We start from the raw sequence: 22,704 nt of genomic DNA, 5'->3' as shown, positions 1-22,704 counted from the left end.
ATTCATTCCTCAATAAAAGGTCACATGGATGTCTACCACATCTGTTTATAGTAATTATGAACATAATTAACATAAGAATTACAAATGAAATAATGACAAGCTGAGCAATGAGATATTGTGCCATAATGGTCATATGCTGGAATTCTCACATTATAGCACACTAGAATTCACATACTCAAAGAAAGAAAGAAAAAACTAGATATTTATCTGCATTAATGCTTCAAAACTTATCTGCCTGGGGCAGATGGACTTCTTGCTTTTATTGGAAGGTAACCTATTATTAAGAAAAGAACTAGTTGCAATTAAGATTTCTAGTTGCCATCCTGGACTTTAAGACAGCTGTGATTATAGAAACCACTTTCTGTTGTACACTTATTGTGTGATTGTAGTTCTTGATTATTATATTGCCTTTTTTTTTTTTTTAATAATAAATTGAAAGCTTTGCGGCAAAGTGTTTGCTTTGGAAAAGAGTCATGGATTCTTCCCATTTGAGAATTGGTTAATCGTTTCTATAACCGTGAGTCAAAAGTCAATGAACAAACAAGGTAGTAATAGAAATAGTGTGCCTTTGCAAAATAAGAACATTGGCAGATTAGCTTTTGCAGTTTTCTTCATGTCTTCAATGTTTGGATGCTTTCAAAAGAAAAAAGTGTAAGCCCTTTCTGGATTTGAAAGTACTGTGTTGTTTTTTTTCTTTTTTGTTTAAATAGCATTTTCTCAAAGAATATGTAATGGAAAAACCAATGGGCATTTGTAAATTGTACTTTTTTTTCTTCCTAGAGTTGCATTGGATTTATAAGCATTTGCATGTAGTCTGTGTCCAAATCAATCTAACTAAAATGTAATAAAGGGGAGGGTGTGTGTGGTTGGATTTGGTTGCGCTGAATGCCATTTTCTAAAGCTAGGGAAAAAATGAAAGGTAACCTTTTATGAGAGCTAAAATGATACTTTTTAAAATGGTCACTTTTTGAAGAGTTTTGGAAAAGCAGTACCTTGCACTCATTTCAGTGATACCGCTTTTCTATATTATTGGGTTAGTGGAGGATTGTGGGAGACCCCTTTTTATCTCACATTCATTGCAGATTTTGCACACATGCCCGTCTCTCACCTGTGCCCAGCTCTTGCCACTCTGCCTTACCTGTTAGACTTCCCTTAATTCTTTTCTTGGGGTGGGAACATGGTGGGGGGGGGATAGGATTCCAAACTGTTTATTGGCTAAGTGTTTTGGAGGGGAGTGCTTGATTAGAGAATGCTTCTCCTCATTTTTCAAAAGATTTCTTCAAATTTTCCTCCCCTGTGAGGCTCGTCTCTTGCTCATGCTATGTTTTTTCCCCCCTACTCACTAGTTACCCCCTTCACCCCTACCATTTTTGTCTCTTTATATTGGGACCCCATGCATACATTGCTTTATAAACACAAAGTGTCACTGTGTGCCATGAGCAGTTTCACAGTTTACTGGCTATTTAACTCTAAACTCACCCTTCCTACTGCACTGAGAGCTTCTTAACACAACCAAATACTTCCTCTTCCCCCAATAAAGTAACCTTTGCCACAGTATCTGCACTCAGTGAAGAAGCTGGTCAGACCTTCAGATTGTCTGATGGCTGCATTTAAAAGTGAAAAGGGGCTACTACATACTACCCAGGGGTCTCTCTCTCCTAACCCTGATGAGGTAGAGGATGCATTTTGGTCTGATGGACAAGCCTTAGCCCTGCTTGTTCTCTGATTGATTCTTAGGCTCTGGGTGGGTGAAGAGCTGTGAGGCAGCTCAAGCAGAGATTGATTGCCTCAATTTCAAATTCCCACCTCCAAAATAGACTCTGAGATGTACACACAAGGAACCTCCTCCCCAACACAATTTCTGGAGGTGGAGCAGATGTCTACAGGAGTCACCTGTAGCTACCAATCACAAGTGGCCCTTTTTATCACAGGAATGTTGGCAGCACAGGTCTTCTGCTTGGACACATGAAAGCCCAAGGAAAGACGATGTTTAATATCTGCCTGTGCCCGTCTCTGTCTTGGGTTTCTGTATATGTGTGCGGGGTGTGTGTGTGTGTAATTTAGGAGTATTGGGGTCAGCAAAGAAAGGGACAAGAACTCCCACTTGAGTTTGGTCGGCAAGGCTGTATAACTGCTCTGAGGAATCAACTAGGTTTGTTTTGCAAATTGTGGCTATTTGGATGCAGGTAAGATGTTGAATGCCTCATTGTTATTCTCTGCCCTGAGAGTGCTTGATCCCTCTTCGACCTTGACAGAACCTCCAAAATGCTCTCAGGTTAGCCCTGGAGCAGGGAAATGCAGTTTGCTGGTCTGAATTCCTGAGTAGGGGCAGATTTGGGAATGCAGGGGACCCCCGGCCCTGCATTCTCACCCAGATGTGGGCTACCTCCAAGGTACCCCGACTTCCCACCCCCATTCTGTGGCCTGAGCCCCTGCCCCCTTATTCCTTCAGCTCCCCACTTCCAGTCCAGGTCTCTTCTCTCTCCTACTTTTCCTCCCTCTCCAGCTCTGTCTTACACGCACCCTCTGTTTATTTTCCTGCCTCCATCTGGGCCCTGCTGATATTGTAATCACCCTGATGCACGTTGGCTTCTCTCCTCTCCCTCCTGCGCTCGCACACTCACTCACACACGATGTGCCGTCCCGACAAGCCTTTTACTTCTGATAAGCTCCGATGTGTGTTTAATGAATACAAAGCCACGGTCTGGGTGCCGCCTCGGCTGCATAGCCTCTCTTGCTCTCCTTTGCCAGAAGGTAATCTCCATGAACAGGGAGGGGAGGCGAGTGGGGAGGTGGGAGGGGTGGGAAGGAGCAGGGGGGAGCACCGGGAGGCTGATTTTTCTCTTTCCCTCTCTCCCTTTCCAAATGATTCAGAAGTCGATAAGAACAGGAGAAGTGAAGATGTAACATGTTATCTGTCGCTCCTCTTAGCTGGCAGAGAGAATTTACATTTAAAGATTAGCAGAGGGAGAAAGAGAAATCTGCCTTTTGTTGTATGGGTGAGGAGGAGACATCAGCCCTGGCCTGGCCGCTATCTCCCATCACCTCTGCTATCCAGACTGGACACACCAAGGTGAGATTACCAGAGAGCCTTATCTTTAATTGGGTTTAGTTTTGCCAGTCTGAATAGGTTTAAAGAGACTCGATAAAGGAGAACAATAGATTATTTATTGACTGGACACTGAAGCCTTTAGATGAAGAGGGGAGAGAAAAAGCTGCTTAATAACTTGATGAGTTCATTTTTATTTTAAGGTGAGGCCGTTTCTCTTCTGGTGCGAGGGAGGGCCATAGAACTTAGGCAGAATTTGAATGACTTAAATGTCTTATTTCCTCTTCACCTCCACCCCCTTTTCTTCTCAGCACCACCTCCCTTATTTTAATAGGAGTTTCATTACCCCTTATTTGTAGGAATGACAAACTGAGAAAATAGGAGAGAGGCTTTTGGAATTGATCATTTGTGTTTGATTTTGTGTGACTTGTTTTGAAAGGGTGATGAATTGATGCTAACATACTTGAATGAGTGAGAAAGGCAAATGAAGCCTACTTTTAATATGTAATCAGTTGATTTTATAGTATGGTTACAACTTGATCTAGAGGGAAAAAAGTCACTTTGAGTCTGTTAGGTAGATTTGTATTTCCGATTTGAATCATGGAAATTTTTCCTTAGGGTTTAAAAAAAGAATAAGAAATGTTTTACTGACTTGTGTATTTAAAAAATTATAGTATTAACTTTGGAAGGCTCTTAAAATGGGTAAAAGTGGAAAAAATGATTGTTTTTCCTCCTACACCTTGTCAAAATAGGTGTTTTCCTAGGTAAATATGATCCAGCCTAATTAAAATTTGCTTAAAGCAAGGGGGCATGTTTTCTTGTTGACAGCACAGATCTATTGGGTAAGACAATAGAGTCCCATTATTTCACTTCCAGTGACTGAACATATTGACATTTCAGGTTTGTCATTGCCTCAGTGAGCATGGTCAAACACTGAAATTCGTAGACCAACTGGCCAGAGTGGCACATATATTACTGCGTGTCATTTCTGCCTTCAGGTTACCTTGTCACCCAGGCAGAATCAGAATGGACAGCCTGGAACCCTTCAGGATGGCTAGAGCTCCGATGGCTGAGAAACTAACAGATAGCATGTTTTAGGAGCATCTTTAATTTTACCTAGAATTGGGTGTTACAGGGAAGTGTGTGCAGCAATTTTTTAAAAATCTGAGAAGCAACCTCACTACCAATCTTGTGTATTTTGTGTATAATACCCATTTTCAAGATTGACCTGTACCTTCTCTGGAGGTATGTACAGCGAGGGGTTGGTCAAATTATTTAAGTGTCTATGAGTTTGTGGGTGGGTGACATCTGTTCTTCCCCAGTCTGATGTACACAAACATCCAAGCACCTGCTAAATCTATATCTGATAAAGAATGTGTAAGTCCCCTTCCAAAATAGCAACTGACTTTGACTTTTTGACTTTTTGTTTCTTGTTTTCTTTTGGTGGGTGGAATACAAAAATAGGATGTATATACAGGGTTGGGCAAAAGTAGGTGTGTAGTTGTTCATATGGAAATAATAAATAATAATGCATGAATAAACTTTGTGTTCCATGTATTCACAACTGTACACCTACTTTAGCCACACCCTGCATGCATAGAGTAATATGTAAAGATAAATATATGTGTATTTGAAGCAGAGGCAGAAAAATATGCATTTGTTACCTTAGCGTAATCTATCCTCCTATACACTTTACTTAGTCTTTGCATAATAAAACTAAATATTAGGCAGACATTGAGTCAAGGAAATGTGAGTTATACAAAAAGTGAATATGCCAAAAACTAGAAAAAAACACATTTTTAAAAGTTTAATGAAAATGTAAAACTATTATGAACATGCCTTATACACAGCAATTATTGCCATCAAGTAGGCAACTGATGCCCTTTACAGCATTTAGAACAAAACTAGTGCTTTATACCATTTTCATGAAAATGTTAGGTTTCTATTTGATCAGCAGGTGCTTTTGAGATGAAAGCCATGTGTAAATTTTCAGGCCAAAAGTGTCAATTCAGAAAAGGAAAGTGATAAGAGAAAATGCAATCAGTTTTCCTGTTTTCAATTTGTGCAGGATTTGAAGAGCTGTTTTGTTAAACTGCTACATCTGCTCCAATATGAATATTGAACTACTTCCACTAAAAATAACAGCCTATAATTTGGAAGCCACTGCAGTCTTTTGTTAATGTGAGTGGGTTATTTAAAAACAAAAAAACAAAAAAATGACAAAAAATAAAAAAAGACAATTATCTTTTTTGACAATCTCTTGCCTAATGTGCATTTTCATTTGTTGGCACTTTTATCCTCAGCAGATAGATGGTATTATGTAATTAGGACCTCATCTTGTTTGACTGTGAAAGAGGCTTCATAGGTGAAAATCTGGTGATATAAAAAGGGTTCACACAAACAATTTTTCTTATTTTAAAATAATGTGTTTATTGAAAATGAAGTACTTATTCCTTACATTTTCTAATACTGTGTTTTTTAATCTTACTGCCAACTATTATAACAAAGTTAACACTGTTCCACTGCATACTTAGCATCCTGTGATTTATTTTACCTTTAATACACCTGCAAATGTAAGTTTAAACTAGTCAGGGGTATTTTTTACCTAACAGAGCTTTCAGAATAATTTTTTCATGCTTAAGTAAAATGATTAAATTATGCTTGAGTGCCTGCATACAAAAGCTTTAGCTTCTATAGTCCTGCTAATCAAGTAAGTTCTATGGACAGAGAGAGTACCATAGTGGAGAAAAAATTAGATGCATTTTACTAGTGAAATTTCTAGGAAAGACATGTTCTTAAATCATCCAGAATTAATTAGGAAGAAAACTCTTTAACACGTCTTACATAATCAATATAAATAATACTTCATTTTTATAGTAAAAATGGCAGTGCTATTCACTTGAAACTGGGCATAGAGAATTAAGGTGGAAGACTAATAAAATTTGGATCAGGTTCAATATTAATTGTATCCGCAGTTGCAGTTGGGTTGACTTGTGTTTATAGTAATTTGTCCAAGGTGAGATGTGATCACTGCTTAGGATCAATTAGAGGCTGTATAGCTTGTGGCTTCACACTTGAATTGACAGACACATTTTTCACATGTAAACCCAGAATATCTGCAGAATGGATTAATGGGAAAACAGACTCTGATATATTAGCATATTAGATTAACAAATGCAATGTTTCTTCTGAAACACCAACTCAAAAGAAGTAGTAGTTTAAAGAACAATACAGGGTGGGGCAAAAGTGGGTTAATGGTTGTGAGGATGCAAATAGAGTTTATTCTTGTGTTATAATTTAATAATCATTATATATTTTCCATACAAACAACTATAAACCTACTTTTACCCCGCCCTGTATTGACTGTGTTCTTGTGATTACATATATGTAGCCAACCAAAGAATAATGCTTTTAAGGAATTTCTGATTTGAAGCCCAATTATGGCATGTTGTGTTAACATATCTTTCAACTAACCTGGGCAGCGACCTGATACAGCACCAAGAACTTTGCCACCCTCAAGAAATGATGCTGAGTCACACGTCTGTGTCAGGAAGTTTATTTCACAGATGCAACCCCATCATTTGGTATATAATGCTCTAATGAGTTGTTTGTGCTGAAGCCACGTTCAGTGTCGAAGCCTCAGTACCTTATGTGGTGTCAACAAGGGAGAGCTTTTTGGGATTCTCTTCAGGATGTTCACACTTAATGAAGTGATACCCAGGCTCTTACCTCAGAACAACTGATAAAAATAATAACGCAGGCTGAGGTGTAAGGTATGAGACCCTTCTGTTTGAAAAAGTTTAAAACCATAAATCCTGCTTAGAACCACTGACATTTTCACTGACTCGAAAAGAACCTCTTTTTAATGACTCCCCTCCCCCCGCTTTGATAGTTCTGATTGAGATTACCTGTGTAGTGTAACTTGTGGAGAAATGAAGCTCGTGTTTGTTTTTGTAGTTTCATATTGATCAAGATCTCTAAGGAAAATTAGTTTTTGGGTGAATAGGGCCTTTAGAATATAAATCTGGTTGAATAGGGCCTTCAAAATATAAATCTGGTTGAATTAGAGAAAGGGTACAAATGTAAATTTTTCTCATTGTTTGTCTGACAATCTAAGCACTTCTAACAATGTAAACACCTTTGATTGACTAGATTCATTCATCTTTTAACACCTGGGGTGTAGATAGCTTCTGAGTGTCTCCTGGCTTTCAAGGTCTGCCACCTTGTTGGTTTTGGGAGAGAGGAGAGGAACTGACAAATGTTAGAGACTTAACTATAAGCTCTGGAGTTACTTTGACATACATTGTCATCACTAATTTTAAGTAAATGATTAATCAACATTTCACTTTCTGCATTTCAAAGAGCTCTAGTCCCTCGCTCTAAGACTGACTCTAGTTAGTTGCTCCTCCAGCTTGGATCTTTTGCCCCAGCGGACAACTGAGTTTTCCTTGTGTTCCCAAAGTTAATGACCTGCTTTGCTCTCCAGTTCTAATAATTAGAATCTTATCCTTTGAATACATAGCTTAATTTTCTCCTTAGCAGCTATGATCTCTACATCCACTGTTTTCTTTACTTATGCCCTCACCCCAAACTTGGGAAATAGAGTTGGCTACTAGTTGATAGACATCCTTGAATACACCCAAGTATATGCTGGTCTGCATCCCTCGATACTTTCTAAATACTCTTCCATTACTAAATTCTGTTCCCTTGTCAAAATACCACCCTTCTACACTACACTGAAGCCATGAGGAATCAGTCTGTTTCCTTTCTTGATCTCTCATTCAGCACTCTGGAACTGTCTTGCCCAGTGTCTACTGACTTGTCTTGATCTCAGCATCTCCTAATCAGCCAGGTTCAGCATCCTGGTCATTTAAGAGAGGAGGAGAGGGATTCTGCACCATCTTGACTTTGTAACTGTAGTTGTGTAGTGTAAAGCACTCTTTGTATTATAAAAAGATGGACGTGGTATATGTGCATTCCTTCGACTAACAGATAAACTGGGGTTCCCTTTCCAGGTCAGTCCCTGACTTCTGCTGGGTGGCTTGGGGTGCATTCTGGCCCTCAGATGACCTCTTCAGAAGTGAAACGATGTGCAGAGGCAGTGATAATTAAGCTTCTCAACTTGAATGTGTATGAGCCCATATACAATACTGGGAGTAGGCTTTCAGAAATTTCCCATGGTTAGGCAAATGCAAATAAATCCCTATTTATATTTTTAATTCTGAGTTGGGGAGACACTGCAAGCTTCCACATAACTGGGAAATGGACTCAGTGTAGAGCATTATCTTTCCACTGTTCTCTGTCATAAAGGAGTGGCATTGGGAATAGGACGCCATTTTTTTCCATAGCCATCCTGGGCCTTAGATGATTGTTTGAAATTTTACTTGTTACTATACCTTTTTTCAGAGGTGAGTGGTGGAGGAATGAACCTGTTTATGCAATGAGAAGGGACAAAAGATTTTTAGGTTTTGCTCCAGGAAAATAACCCTTATGCTTTTGCTTCATAGTTGCTGGGTAGGATGAATTCGGTGCCTGGGGGCAGGCGTGATGGGCTTGGGTTAAAGTCTGGTGGTGATTGGTTGTGCTTATCATGCATTTGCCGCACCCCATGGTCTCATGGTTTGGACCTGACTCACTTGGATATTTAGAAAATGACCTCTTTCAATCATTTTTGAGAGAACCTGGTAAGTAACAACTTAATTAAATGAATAAGGGCATATTATCATTGGGCTAAGAAACAGTTCTTAAATAAGAAAGACTGAAAAATTGCCTATTGCATTGTCTGAAGAAAGTCTGCTGCTGCTTCTAGAAATAGTTAGAAAGCCTAATTATTACCAATACTCTATGACTTTGTACTTTAGTTTGTAAAATAGGCATTATCAAAAATTTAATCCTAATTTGTGAATTTGTTTTTAATGAACCTGGGCTGAATTCCTTTGCAACTTAAGAACTATTACGCGCTTATATCTGTGATTTGATCAGTTTGAGCACTCTAATCGTCCAGGGTGGCAGCAGAAACTTGTACTGTTTTTTTTTTAGGAATCTCTGCAGTTGACAGGGCTTGGAAGTTATGTTATTTTCATCTGTCATTTAGAAATGAAAGCCACAAGAATCAGTGCTGCTTCATGGGTTGTAGAAAATCATTGCATCGGCATTCAGCATGCAGCGGGAGGGCCAAATTGAAAGGTCTTTGCCACAAAGGAGAATGTCTTAAAATGCATATGTAGTGAGCTCTTAGTTGGTACCTGACTTGACTGGATTGAGCATTACATTAGAGAAATAATAGAGAAAATAATACCATGAGATGTAATGGCAGTTTGTCTAAAGAAGCTCAAGCCAGGGTCCACTAATAATGAGAGGAAACATTGCCAGAAAGTGATGAGCTAGCTGCAGCCAGGTCTATTAGAGCACAGGAGAGAAAACTAGCTGTAAGAGGCCCTTAGAAAGGGTATTGGGGAGGTCCCTTCTCCTGCACCTTGTCAGGAGTGTACCCAGTGTCCATCAGGTAGGAGGCCAGACAGATTTTAGGAAAGTGCTGAATAGATACACAATGGTATTTGCAAATGCTGACAGAGTTGTGGTGCCAGGGAGCCAGCAGCATTGCAGAGAATATTTCAAATGCACATTAGGTTTGGCAAGCAGGGTATCAGAAATTGGGACGTCATCCTCCAGCGGATATGGGAAGCATGATGCAAGTTGTGCTTTAAGTACAGAGTCTTAGGAAGTTGGTTGGTCTGCTTGGTTAAACAAGATGTACTGTACTCCTTTCCCTAACCTCAAGACATAGGAAGATGTGAGCTGTGTAAAACAGGTTATGAGAGACTGCTAGCTTATTTTCTGAATCTATGCATATGTTATGTACACAGTGATGAGCAAACACAGCTGGGAAGAACAGCAGATGATATTGGGATTGGAACTGTGGTGTTGATCAGACTGACATAGGAATCCTTTCCTGTGAAAGTGTTCTTTTTAAGTGAGCGTTAGGATTGGCTACCTTTATCATGTGTCAGGCAAGTAGTCTTTATTAACCAACCCCTTTGCCTACCTGTCACATTATTTTCATTCTCATCTCTTGCTAGATTTATTTAGAAACGAGATGCATGTTGGACCTGTGGCAGGAAACATATGTGGACAATGAATTGTTATCCCTTAGTTTAAATAAGGGTAGGTAGGTCGGTTCAGGCCTAAATAGAAAGTAAATGTGATCCATCTTCATTGACATGTTCAAGTCAAGCTTTAAGTTGGCTAGAGGGAATGGATATAAAATATCAGAGGAAATACAAATGAAGAGCAATAAAATGAACAAATCAATAAACCTACTCTATTTTTAAAGAAAGGCATATGCATTTTGGGTAGCCCTGGTAATGACACCTTTTAGAGTATCTTAAAGCAGATGAAAATTTTTCTCTTAGTTGTAAACCTGAAGCAAATTAATAAATATTGAGTGAATTCCAACGATATGTAAAGCTGGATGTTAGATGGAGACACCGAGCAGGTAGTCAGCTCAGTTCACTGAATGGTAAACCCATGCAGGACAACTTGAATAGCTGCACAAGATCATAGGGCTTGATTACTTACCAGTGAAGTGGTGTAGTAAGTAAATGAGATTTTAGAAGTGGGAGTGAGGTGGAATTTAAACTCACCTTGAGGCAGGTAGGATTTATCAAGGCAAAGCCCAGACATAGAAAAAGCCTTTGGAAGAGTACTGGGGTAGGTTGGATGGGGGGTGGAGAAAGAATAAATTAACACGTGGCTAGAGCAAAGGGGACATTGGGGTGATCCTTGGAAAATAAGCAAAAAGATTATAACTGTCTTGAATGTTAGGCCTTTTGATGTAAGCTTTGTCTTCCGAGTAAGCCAGAGTTGTAAAAAACTGTGTCCTGTGGGAATGCTCGGAGGTGGGAGGTGGTACAGAGTGTGTCCGGATTGGATTCAGGCTCTTTCATCCTCTCATCCTGTGGAAGCAGAATAGTTTTGCTTTTACAACAAATTGCTTTATATATTAGATTTCCTAGCTGAACTTCTTTTGAACAAAGGATGCCATGGTAAAAGAGATCTTGATAAAATCAAAGTAAAAAAAAAAAAATGTGCCAGGCAAAGGGAAACCATTTACCCAATTGAAGTTGTGTTTCTGAAGAGCTGGTTTGATTGTGATCACCTGATGGATTGGAATGGGGGCAGGGAAAGACTGGAGGCGTAGGGCGAGCAGGAAGCTCGTTGTGCAATTTAGGTATAAGATATTGTAGAATGACCGGAATTGGGTTTGTAGAACTAGAAGGAAGAGGCAGGTGCAAGAGTTATTGTAAAGCGAAAATGATTAGAACTTGGATATAGGGGTTGTTTTAGAGAACGTGAAGAGTTGACAACATGGATGAAGTGTCCAGTGCGTTTAGCTTGCCAGAATTTGGGAATCACTTTGAATGTTTATGGGGCAGCGCTCCTAACCCTCCTAGACACAGTCTCCTGTGGTTCATAGGATCACAGCCTCCAGAAAGAACTCTGAGAAGCCACTTGAATATCCCTTCCCAGGGATCCTTGTGGTTCACCTACTTTTGGGAAATAGTGATAATAGGCGTTCCTTAAAGATGGTTGATATGTTGAGGATTTATGACTGATCTCTCCGGGACTTGGCTCCCTTGTGAGTGTTGGCTCCTTGCATGGATTTCAAACTATTCCAGGTTCCCCTGCTTTTTACAGGTAGCTTCAGGCCATGTGGGTGAATAGAAAGTGGTCAGGTGGGCTCAGTCTGGGCTCTTAAGTTTCCACAAGAGTAGCCTAAGTATTTGACATATTTTAAACATTGGGCTTTTGTTTGTGGGATAATTTATAAAGTATCTTTTAATCTAACATTATACAGAGGAGAGAAGGCAGGGACCAGAGAGTAAGAAGTCAAGGAGGAGTTGGTGAAACAGCAGAGGTAGTTCTTAAAAGCCAATGTGTCCCAGCCTCTGTTGGGGAGGGGGACGGGAGGGCAGAATTATTTCAAGAGGCTTTTGAAATCACATTCATTTATTCAGAGCCCCAAGCATTATCTGCAGACCAACTACTTTGTCATGTGATTGACACTTCTCAAATATACTTTAAGGAACACAAACCATTAAAATATCACTGAGTTTAATAGAAACTTGTCTTTATATACTTTTACAATCAGCAGATAGTAGTTGAAACACATGTTATCATTCACAGGACCACAGGTTTCTTTGTTTTAAAATGGAGGTTTCATATTGGAAAAGTAAATGAATTTCTTTTATATGTTAGAGGACAGTATTAAATCCTTATGATTAAATTGCTTGCTAATTGGCTCCCCTATTTAAGGGATCTTAGTTATTGGTAGAAACATCAATAGTTACAACAAATCTACCTGTATGAAGACTTGGACTTTTAGAGCATGGTGGTTCATCAAGATAATATTATTTCAGGGTCTTTTGCCTTGTTTTGTCTGATGTCATTTAATATGAAAATTCTTTTTACTCTTCAAATTTGAGTTTGTAGTTTGTGGTTTTGTTGTACAGTCAGAATTGTAGTTTTTGAGATTTAATTTTCTCTGTTGTCAGTCGTACTTGATAAAAATTAGTCACAGGCAGTCAAGAAAGAACTACTTGTAGAGGCATGTACAAGAAGCTGACAATAGCAGTTTCTTTGGGGGAAGAAAGTAGGGAGATTGTAAAGAGATTGTAAGGAGAACTTTTGTTGTATGTCCCTTGGTCCTCTTGAGTCTTTTTGAAAATCTTGTACAGTTTCATGTACTGTCCAGTTGGAGGCTGCAGCCTCAGCCTGAGATTGACTGGTTCTGCCCTTTCCCAGGGAAAGTGAATGCTGCTCTCTTCTCTGCCGGAGACAGTTGCATGGAGTGGTGAAAAGACCCAGTTCCCAAGTGCTTTACCGTCTGTTGTGTCTCCTCCTTTGCTTTCTTTGTTCATCTGGAAATAATTCCTATCTGGACAGTAATGACATGACTTCATAAGGTTGTTGTGAGAATCACGTGAGATGATGGGTGTGAAGCGTAACTTTCAGTACGGTCCCACCTGCTTATTCTTAATGTCCCACTGGGCCACTTTGGAACGACCCTCTACTCTCTCCTAGGTGCCCCCCGTTCGATCTTCTCCTCTCTCTGGCTGTTCCTTCATTGAGCAAACATGAAATGGAGAGTCTGGCTCTGTGATGTTGGGGATATAGAGGTGTTCCAGATAGGCAGTGCCGCTGACTCGCTGGACCTTTGTCGCTTCAGCCTTAATAAAGACCCTTTTCTACAGGGAAACAACTATGTCCTCTCCTACGTCTATGATGAAACCACTTTCTGCAGCCTTCATGACTTCTCTTCCTCAAAGAGAGAATTTATCACAGCCAACTTTTTGCTCCATCCATGTGTTTCAGACTTCTCTGCTGGTTTGTAATCTCCTGGAAGTAGGGATGTAGAACAGTTGGAGGTACTATTTGATGTTTTCAAAATATGTGTTGAAAGCTCATGCCTTGAACTCAAATTATTTACTTAACATTGTATTGAAATACTTGATTGCTAAGATGTAAATGAAAACTTGGTTTCAAGAACATGTTTCTGTTCTTAGTCTCTTTCCACCTTGGTTCCCTTTTGTTGTGTCCTCATATAGAATGTACAATTTATTACTGTTATATTTTGGATTGCACATTTTGACAACCAAAACAGACAAACAAACAACAGCCCTACGTACAGAATTAGCTCTAGGCACACTGAGGTGGTCAAGTCACTTGCATATTTATAAATGCACATCTTAACTAGTTTTACATATTTATTTTTTTTGCCTGGAAGTTCACAAATGTGATGTAAAATATGAGCTCCTTGAAATTGTAAGCAAGATACTGTATGTATGGGCATATTTATGAGTTGGAATTCTCCCTTTGGTCAGGAACCCAGCAAGGCTAAAAAAAAAATTTAGGGCTTTCCAGCCTTCTTTCTGCCACATGCCCCCAAGCTATCTCTTAGTTGCAGGGGACTCCCTTCCCTCCTTCAGCTGCTCAGGTCTGTTTTTGGGGCCAGTCTCCAGGCTGAGCACCTCCCCTCCAGTACTCTCCCCTACCCGCTTTCTCCACTTCTCTCCTCACCCAGATTTGTCTTTGCTGACATTGTGTGGAGTCCAGGTGCTCTGCTGCCTGAACTAGCCTGAAAACTAGGGATGGCCCTGGACAGCCTGACAGGTCCCTCTCACCCCAAGATTCTGTGACTCAGAAGGAGGAATTGGACAGAGAGTTTTGCTGTTACTCCTTCCAGGTACCATTTCCCTTTGAAGAGATGATTTCAGGAGGGCAGCCAGCCTTCAGTTGAGACAGGTATGTGTGTGGGGGCGGTATATTGGAGGCCTTCATGGAGTTTCACATGTTTTTATTTAATACTCACATGGGAATGAGGTCATTTTGTAAATCACCCATAGAGGTTCTTTTCACTTGTCCACGGCCACCCTGCATCAGTGGGGGGGCAAGGTGTGAACCTAGATTTTCTTACTCCCAGGTTTCCCTGTTCTACTGCTTTCCCGAAGTCTTCCAATCCTACCACCTAGGAATTTTCTCCTTGAACAGGGCCAGCCACACAGACTGCAGGTGGGAATTATACTGCAGTTAAATGGAGAATTGTCAGGACTTCTCACTTCACTTAGAAAAGTGACTATTCAGAGTATAAAAGAATGGCACATTTTTATAGGTTTCTGAGGCAGGGGGAGTGAGGGAGAGAGAGAAGAAAGAGGAGAGAGATTATCATCTGATAAGGAGCAGCAGCAGCAACCAGACCATGTTTGCAGCTAGACAATTGTATATCTTTTTCTTTTCCTTTTTTTCTTTCTTTCTTTTTTTTTTTGAGAAATGTGGCCATCAATCATGAATGCAGATACTTTCGAAGTCTCATTTTTCTTTCATGTGAAAGTTGCCGGCATGGAACAGATGCCTTTATTTAGAGAAACCAGTCTTTGGAAATAATTGGTTCTCTCTTATCCCCTAGCGATGGTCTTCCACAGATGAAATTAGATGAGGAAAATAAAAAAATTTAAATCACAAAACATTAGTTTGTGGGTTTTTTTTCTTTTTCACAGCAAAATGTTTAGGACCTGCTGCATTTTCCCTCATATTTTAGTATTGTTGACTGATTTATTTTTATCACTAATAGTAAGTTGTGACTTTAAGAATGGAAAAGCTTATGATTGCACTAGGTCATTTTTGAGTAGTGACCTAATGCTTTTATTTTAATGTTTTAACCCATAATACTAAAATAGGTACTGCCTCCTTTCTACTATTAAATGATAGGAACCAAGTGCTTGGAAAAAACAACACTTGAACTAGGGGCATGCCGATGGGTACTTTATGAGTATTTTCTTTTATCTTCATATCATCCTGGTAAGGTATTGTCATCCTACTTTAGAGATTTATATTTGAAGGTTAGAGGTGTTAGGTGACATGTCCAAGGTCAAATAGCTGATAAGTATAAGAGCTGAGATTCCATTCCAGCCAGAGCATGCATGTAGTGGGCTTCTATGTGGTCAGTGTTGGTAGGCTACAGTCATTTTAGGATATTTTATTTCTTGAAAGTTAAATTACATCTGCAACAGAGGAGCTATTTAAGAGCTTTCGACTATTTTAAATTGCCTGGTTTGTTAACTAATTGGTCATAGACATTATCGATTTGGCTAAAGTCATAGATTGATTACCCATGTTATTAATTCTTTAAAATAATATTTGAGGGCTTTTAAAATACTACTTTATTACAATAAAAGGAAATGGCTTGGAGAAAGATTAGATAGTATTTGGTTACCATTTATTCCTTCGTTCACTGCATCTGTTTTGAGTGAATATCTTCTGTGAGCCAGGCACTATGCGAGGCACGCGGTACGAACAATGTGGAATAAACATTCCTCGTTTCCTTGTGGGTCTCGTAACAGAATGTGTGCATTGAGGTAGGGTTGGAAGATGTGCAGAAAACAAGATGAGATCTCTTTTCTACAACAGGAAACTCAATTGGTGAACTCATTTGGGAGATACGTTTGTGCATTAAAAACTACCAGAATGCATTATGCACTTACCTCTTGAAGGTTGTATGAATTTATGCTGTGGTTTTTAATCATGGTATCCTACTGCTCAGTGTGGGAGGAAGGGCTGGCCTCACAGCCCTGCATGAGGCTAGGTAATTCCCATAGAGGCCCATGTATGTGTATAGAATGGACTCAGGTGAACAATATCTGGCAGGTATAGGTTGCCTGCCCAATCTGAAATAGACTGTAAATACTCTTACAATTTAAATGAGAGAAAACAATTGTGGGCCCTGGAGTGGTCAGGGAAAGGTTTGTGAAGTCCATAGGGATTGAATTGCGCCTTTATAGCATTTCACTAGGTGGAATTCGTTTGTCTCATTTTTTTCTTGTGCCAAGTACATTTCTAAGTGTGGAGAACAGAGTAGTAAGAAAGGCAGACAAGACCCTGCTCTCAAAGAGCTTCCAGTTCAGGGCTGGAGGAGGGAAACAGATAATAAAGACGTTAATAGGATTATTCCACTCAGTGTTAAATGCAATGAAGGCAACTAAAAAACAAAACAAAGCAAAACAAAACAGAGAGAGAATGATGGGGGTGCTGCTGCTGCTGGTGAGACATTATTCTGGGTTGTTGGAAAATCATCTCTGAGGAAGTGGCACTTGAATGAAACCTGAATGTTAGGAAGGAGCTGACCATGCATCCGTCTGTAGAAAGGGACAGTGGACAAAGCCGTAAAAGGTGCACCCTATGGGGTTTATTCATCACAGAGCTGCATCCTGCAAGGGCATGGGTAGATCGCGGGCTGAAAGCTGTGGTTTAGTGCCAAGTTCTAGAGGGTCTTGGGTGTCAAGAATAAGGACTCTGTTTCTTTGCATGTATCAAGGGATGAGAAGTTAGAGAAGAAAAATCTGAATGAGTGTAACCATGGAAGTTTAAGGAGCCGTGTGTGGTTGGGATGTAGATGTTTAGTTCACGTGACCTATGATGAGGGACACCCAAATAACATAATGTCCAAATCACTTCCTGTTGGAAGTTGAGTGTAGTCTAAAGCGAGGTATACATGGTGCTTTGTGGACTAATCCAAATCGGTGGGCAGAGAACTGTCCTATAAATGAGATCATGGAGACCTTGACAAAGGTAAGCTATGACCCAGTGTACTTGTACTAAGGTAATGTTTTCTAAGTCAGATAGGATGTAACAGTTTCCTTTTGTGGTAATTCCCCTTGGAACATAAGACTAATAGTATTTTTATTAATGTAAAAGAACAATATTTATGCTGTGAGTTTTTTTTTTTAAATGAAAGGAAAGAGGAAAGTTAGAGGTAAGGTTTGATCCAGTCCGGGTTGATTGATAAAAAGAGATGTGTATAAAGGCTCACTTTTGGAATAACTGTATGTAATTTGCTAAAGGAGAAATTTCCCCAAGTGTTGATATAATTCTCTAGAGGAATGTGTCTGGGCCGTGAAGGGATTCCTGGCCATGACTGAGAAACACGGCCATGGGGAACTGTACTTGCTCTCTTTTCAGGTTGATTCTGTTGTGTGTAGTCTTTACATCCTATTAAATTTTTGAAAGATAAACTGATACAAGAATGATTTACCAAGGCCCACAACTCTTCCTTTTAAAACCGTAGCCCAGTGTACACATCGAAGGGATGGGGGAGTAAGATAAAAGCATTATAAATAGGAGGTTAACTGAATTCAAATAGAAGGCTCTCTCAAGTTATTGCATTCCTTAGAAAATAAATACATTGTGCATATGGTTAAGATTGATCAAAAAAGCGTTCTGTATGCCAGTGATTACATTCCCATCTGTGATTAAGGTTTTCTGTTTGCATCTGGTTTTCACATTATATTTCTGTAACAAGAATCTTTTATATAGCAGAGTTCACTTTCTGTATTTTCTATTAGCTGCAGCTTGAACTACTGCACGGATCGCAGATTTACACATGTGGTTTTCATTACTTCATACCATTGAGAAAAAGTAATATTTGTTTGGGAATGTATGTTTTCCACAATTTCCATGGTAATATAACATGTTGAGCCTTTTTAATAATGCTCTTGTAGAACTACAAATTGTTTGAGGCATTCTACTCTTGGTGTAGTTTAGATTTTAAACTTGCCTCAGTATGTTCCCTTCATAATGAGGTTTTACAAATTTGAGGTCTGAGAATCCAAACGAAGCAATTACTAAAGGTGGAGAAATTTGCTATCATTTGAATGCAACACAGACTTTAGTGTAGAATAAGTATCACATATCTGGATGTGTATTTCACAGAGCTCATTATCATTTCTCATTTTATTATTTCATATTGGAAGATAATTTCATATGTTGTCTGTATGAAGCATGTACATAATACTCCAAAGTTATATTTGGAAAAATCTAAACATTAGCATGTTCTCTTTCTCTCTTTTGAGTTATCCTATTGATTGTGATATAATGTGTTCTCTATATAAAATATTTAAGTGGGGAAAATTCTCCTGAGTAACTTTAGGTATACTTTGTGTATTTTTTGAATGTATATTTGTATGCCATGTTAACATTTAAGAATTTATGAACACTTACACTTAAAATGTTTTGTAGCACTATCTTCCCGCCAACTTTTTCTCCATTCACTTCAGAATACTCTGATTAAAATAGACATAAGTAAAGTTAAAAAGTGAGGCAGTATATTCTACCTTGGAGTATCATTTATAATGAGACAATTACCTTTTAAAGGATGTTTATCTGTATAGTAATTTTACACGCCTCATCACTAAGATCCACTGTACCATTTTTATGAATAAGCCCAGATGTTAGTCTGGTGTCGAACAGTCATGAGAAGGAAGAACTGAACTGAGACCCGAGGGTGGGACCGTGCTCTGCACCCTTCCTTTGCTCAGTGGCGATGATGAACTGTGGCCCACGCAGGGCCATGAGCCCCTCGGATCGGGCCGTCCGGTATCTTTTTTGTTGATGGTTCCTAGAGCACAAAATATTATCAAATATCATGATTGCAGCTAAGAAGAGCATCCATTTTCCTTTTTCCCCCAATAACATCTGTTTATCTTCTATGACATATTTTTATCTTGGAATAGAAATATTGGAAATAATAGGATTGTGCAGAAAATTACTCATTTTCATTTGCAGACATAATTATATTTAATATCTAGATGTATTTACTTCCGGTCTCCCCTCCTTGCACTCTCCACCCCCACCCTTAGTATGTGAATATTACACATGCATATGTATATTTATGTATCTTGTTCATTTTCTTACTGAAATTTCGGATTCACAGTAAACTAAACGTTTCCCAGTTCCAGCTGATTTTCTTTAATGATCTTTGCTGAGCTTCTAGACAATTTCCAATTAAGAAATACCTAGTACAGCATTGTATTTTTGCTAAACATTGCTTCTTTGATTTTTGCCATGAAGAATGATAAACGACTGACTTCCAGTCAAGATGGTGGAAGTCCAGACCTGACGCAGAGCTCCTGGCTTCCCTCCAGTAATAATACCATCTCATTTTATTGCATCAATAAATCATATTAATATGTACAAACACATTTTAGGATTTTTACTCACAAAAAAAATGAGAAACAACTGATTGCAGAGTCATAATGTGGCATAGAAAGGGTAGTGATTTTTTTTAAAAAATAGAAAATATATATATATAATTAGAGTATATTCACTGATTTTAATTTCCAGAGAGTAGTTTGGCCTCTTAAAAAATAATAGCAATAGCCTTAGTAATGCTTTTTCAGTCTTTTATAAATCTTAATTTTTCTGCATTTATTGAGTTCCTACCTTGTGTGCATGTGATTGTGCTAGAGTTCTATTTCATAGAATATACGAACTAAATAGTGATGCTTTTGCTATTCATAGTAGTGCTAGTAATAGCGATAGGTGAGTAATAGGCACTCAATAAATTTTTGAGAATGAATGAGTGAATTCTAAATCTTTCAAATCTAGCAGGAAAATGAGAGTATTAGAATTGCTCTAGGCAAAAAGGAAAGTGGTAGAAGGTTGTTCATTTGGTAAAATGATTCTCTAGTAATTGTTGTTACTAATATTTTTAAACTAGTTGGTTACCTAAAGATTATTCATTACTATTATTAGTAGTTTTAGACTGTCTTAGCTAATAATAGCAATGTTTAAATTTTACAACAGTGAAACCATGTGGATACCACTGTGTTTTAAACAGGATTTAATTTGTATGTGAAAATTCCACAATATAGAAAACAACAGGTCTCAGCATTTTCTAAAGAAACCATAATATCTGCAAGATTATTTTAATTTTTTTTATCAAGCAGGTAAAATCTAACATTCTTCTAAGATACTGATATACATGTGATTAATATCAATTTAAGGAAAGAGGATCTGTTAGGTTCAGAATGTATCCAGTTTTGAGTCAGGTCATTGGAGAATTAAGAGTCCTTTAGAGCAAGTCATAAGAACTGAGAAAATGGGGATTGTTTTGGAATTTTCTAAAACTTCGAAGAGCTTGTATTTGTTTCTTAAAACAGACTGGGCTAGTATTATCTTGTAAGTAGATGGGTGCTACTTCAGACTGGTTGTGATATATGCGTTTTTTTTTTTTCCCCTTTGTTGTTGTCAATAGAAAAGATTGATCTCTGGGCTGGTGAACATAATATCTGTCCCAGTCAGAAAAGGAGAGAGGAGATTAGCAGAGCGATTGGTGGAGAATGATATCTGTCAAAAGAAACACTTGGAGAGCACTGAGTTTAGTAATAGGTGACTGCCGGAAAAAAGGGAACTTTGAATATTGTCAAGGTAAGGAACAGATAAATATTTTGATTTTGCAATTTACTTATGTGTCAAAAAAAATCAATCTATTTTTTCCCTGATAAATTATAATTGTGAAGGTCTCTTTTTTTTTTTTCTTTTTCTTATTTTTTCCTAGTCCCCGTTGATAAAGAGTTTGTATTCTATATTTAAAAAAATTGTTTTTGACACAGTGTGGTGATTGCCAGGTGGGAGGTGCTGGGGTGAGTGGAGGAGGTGATGGGGGGGGAAACGGTGATGGGCGGAGACTTGACAGTACAGTGTACAGCTGATGTGTGGTAGAATTGTGCACCTAAACCTGTATAATTTCATTAACCAGGGTTACCCCAATAAATTCAATCAAAAGGAAAAGTGATAAATAAAAATTTGTTTTTGAAATTTTGGGGTGTGTGTTTGGGTGAGGATCGATCAGTCAGCCTCTTTGTGGGAGCCCTTGTTTGATAGCTTTTGGTCTGAAGATACAAAATGATCCAGTACCAAATTTTTTTCATCCTCTTCTTGTGGCAGTGCCTCTTGCCATGTTTAATAATACATCTGTCATAAGCTGAGCAGTACTTGGAGTTAAAGAGTAAAAGCTATGCCATGATTTCTGTGTTTATTGTAACTAGAGATGGTGTTTTCTGAAACAGTTTGTTGATGAAAGAGGAAAATAAATGTTTTTCAATTTATTATTTCTTATTAGTTTGGATTTTTAAAAACTTTTGCTGAATGTAACTTCCTAGGCAGAATTCATGTCAGAGGGCACATTAAAAAACAAAAAGATATCTAACTTTAGGAAAACAGCAAATATAAACTTAAGTGCATTGCCGTTTGGCAAGAGACTTCTTAAAGTCTACAACATTTGCAAATTTAAGAGAACCCTGACTTAGGCACTGCAGAGAGTTGATGTCTCCAGGAGCCAGCTCTGCTCTGAGGCTTAGTGGACTTGAGCAAGGGCACAGATGAATAAGGATAAATTGGCAAGGAAAAAGAGAGTGAACACAAATGTTGTGTGCTACTGGCTGGAGCTCTAGTGACTGGGAAGTGATTTTGGGAATAGATTTTTGAAGTTCTGTGACTGACTGCCTAGATAGGAAAAGAGGGGTAGCAAAATATTTACCATTTGTAGCCAGTGTTCTGGAAATGTCACTGCTGGTGCCCACCCCACAACATCTACTCTTGCAATTCCTACAAATACTCATTGGCTTGTCCTTAAAGTTTCCAGGAAGGTTTTGGCAAATAAGTGTGGTTTTGTTTTTAGAAGACCAGAGAAAATGAAGTAATGTCTTGTATCATTATAGGTCCTTTCAGGTAGCCTAAATCACGATTTAGTTTCTCTGACGGTATTTCTCTTTCTTTTCCTCCTCTTCATATTATGATGATGTTATTCTAGTGTAATTAGAGAGAGACCAACTCAAAAGAGAAGGCAAGGAATTAAATTTTATGAAGTATTTGAGACATTTCTTCCCACTGCCTCTGTCTTCTTATGTATTGTTACTAAAAATTCATTTTTTGAGAACTCAAATCCTGGTTGATTAGATTTCTAAAGTCCAGCATAGAAAGAGAGACTATCTTACTGTAAAAGAAACAAACTAGTAATAACAACCACCACCACCTGTACCACCCTTGCTTTAGAATGGTTTTCTTGTCATCTTCCATCAGAAGAAAGTGCTTGTTTTAGAAGAGGATTTAACTTTTGCCTTTTCTGCCTTATATATCTCTATGGGGGTTCTTATTATTATGGTAAAATATCTAAGGTATAGATTACAGATTGAAAAGAATATTATATTTAAAAACCTAAGCATATATTACAGATGTGTAAAGTCATGGTCTTTATCCACCCCATCTCATTACCATCAAATTCTCTTCTAGTCATGTGTGTACATATCTGGCCTGCTGGCAGT

At 38.5% G+C, this 22,704-nt stretch overlaps 1 protein-coding gene across 2 annotated transcripts in view; it reads left to right on the top strand.

Annotated features, from left to right (window-relative positions):
• Positions 1-22,704, top strand: part of RUNX1T1 (RUNX1 partner transcriptional co-repressor 1) — a 142,889-nt gene that overhangs the window by 4,657 nt on the left and 115,528 nt on the right. Inside the window, exon 1 of one of the 2 annotated variants that reach the window (XM_054590254.1) lies at positions 20,583-20,809. The exons of the other annotated variant lie outside the window; for it this stretch is intronic. Within the exon in view, the coding sequence (XP_054446229.1) occupies positions 20,722-20,809 (88 nt within the window). The 5' untranslated portion in view covers positions 20,583-20,721. Of the gene's footprint in view, positions 1-20,582; positions 20,810-22,704 lie in introns of those variants that run through there. 2 annotated transcript variants of the gene reach the window in all.

Source organism: Pteronotus mesoamericanus, unplaced genomic scaffold, assembly GCF_021234165.1.
Source record: "Pteronotus mesoamericanus isolate MK-2021 breed Mesoamerican mustached bat unplaced genomic scaffold, CSHL_Meso_final scaffold_174, whole genome shotgun sequence".
NCBI lineage: Eukaryota > Metazoa > Chordata > Mammalia > Chiroptera > Mormoopidae > Pteronotus > Pteronotus mesoamericanus.
Note: the sequence above shows the minus strand (reverse complement) of the source record. Positions and strands in the feature narration are given on the sequence as shown.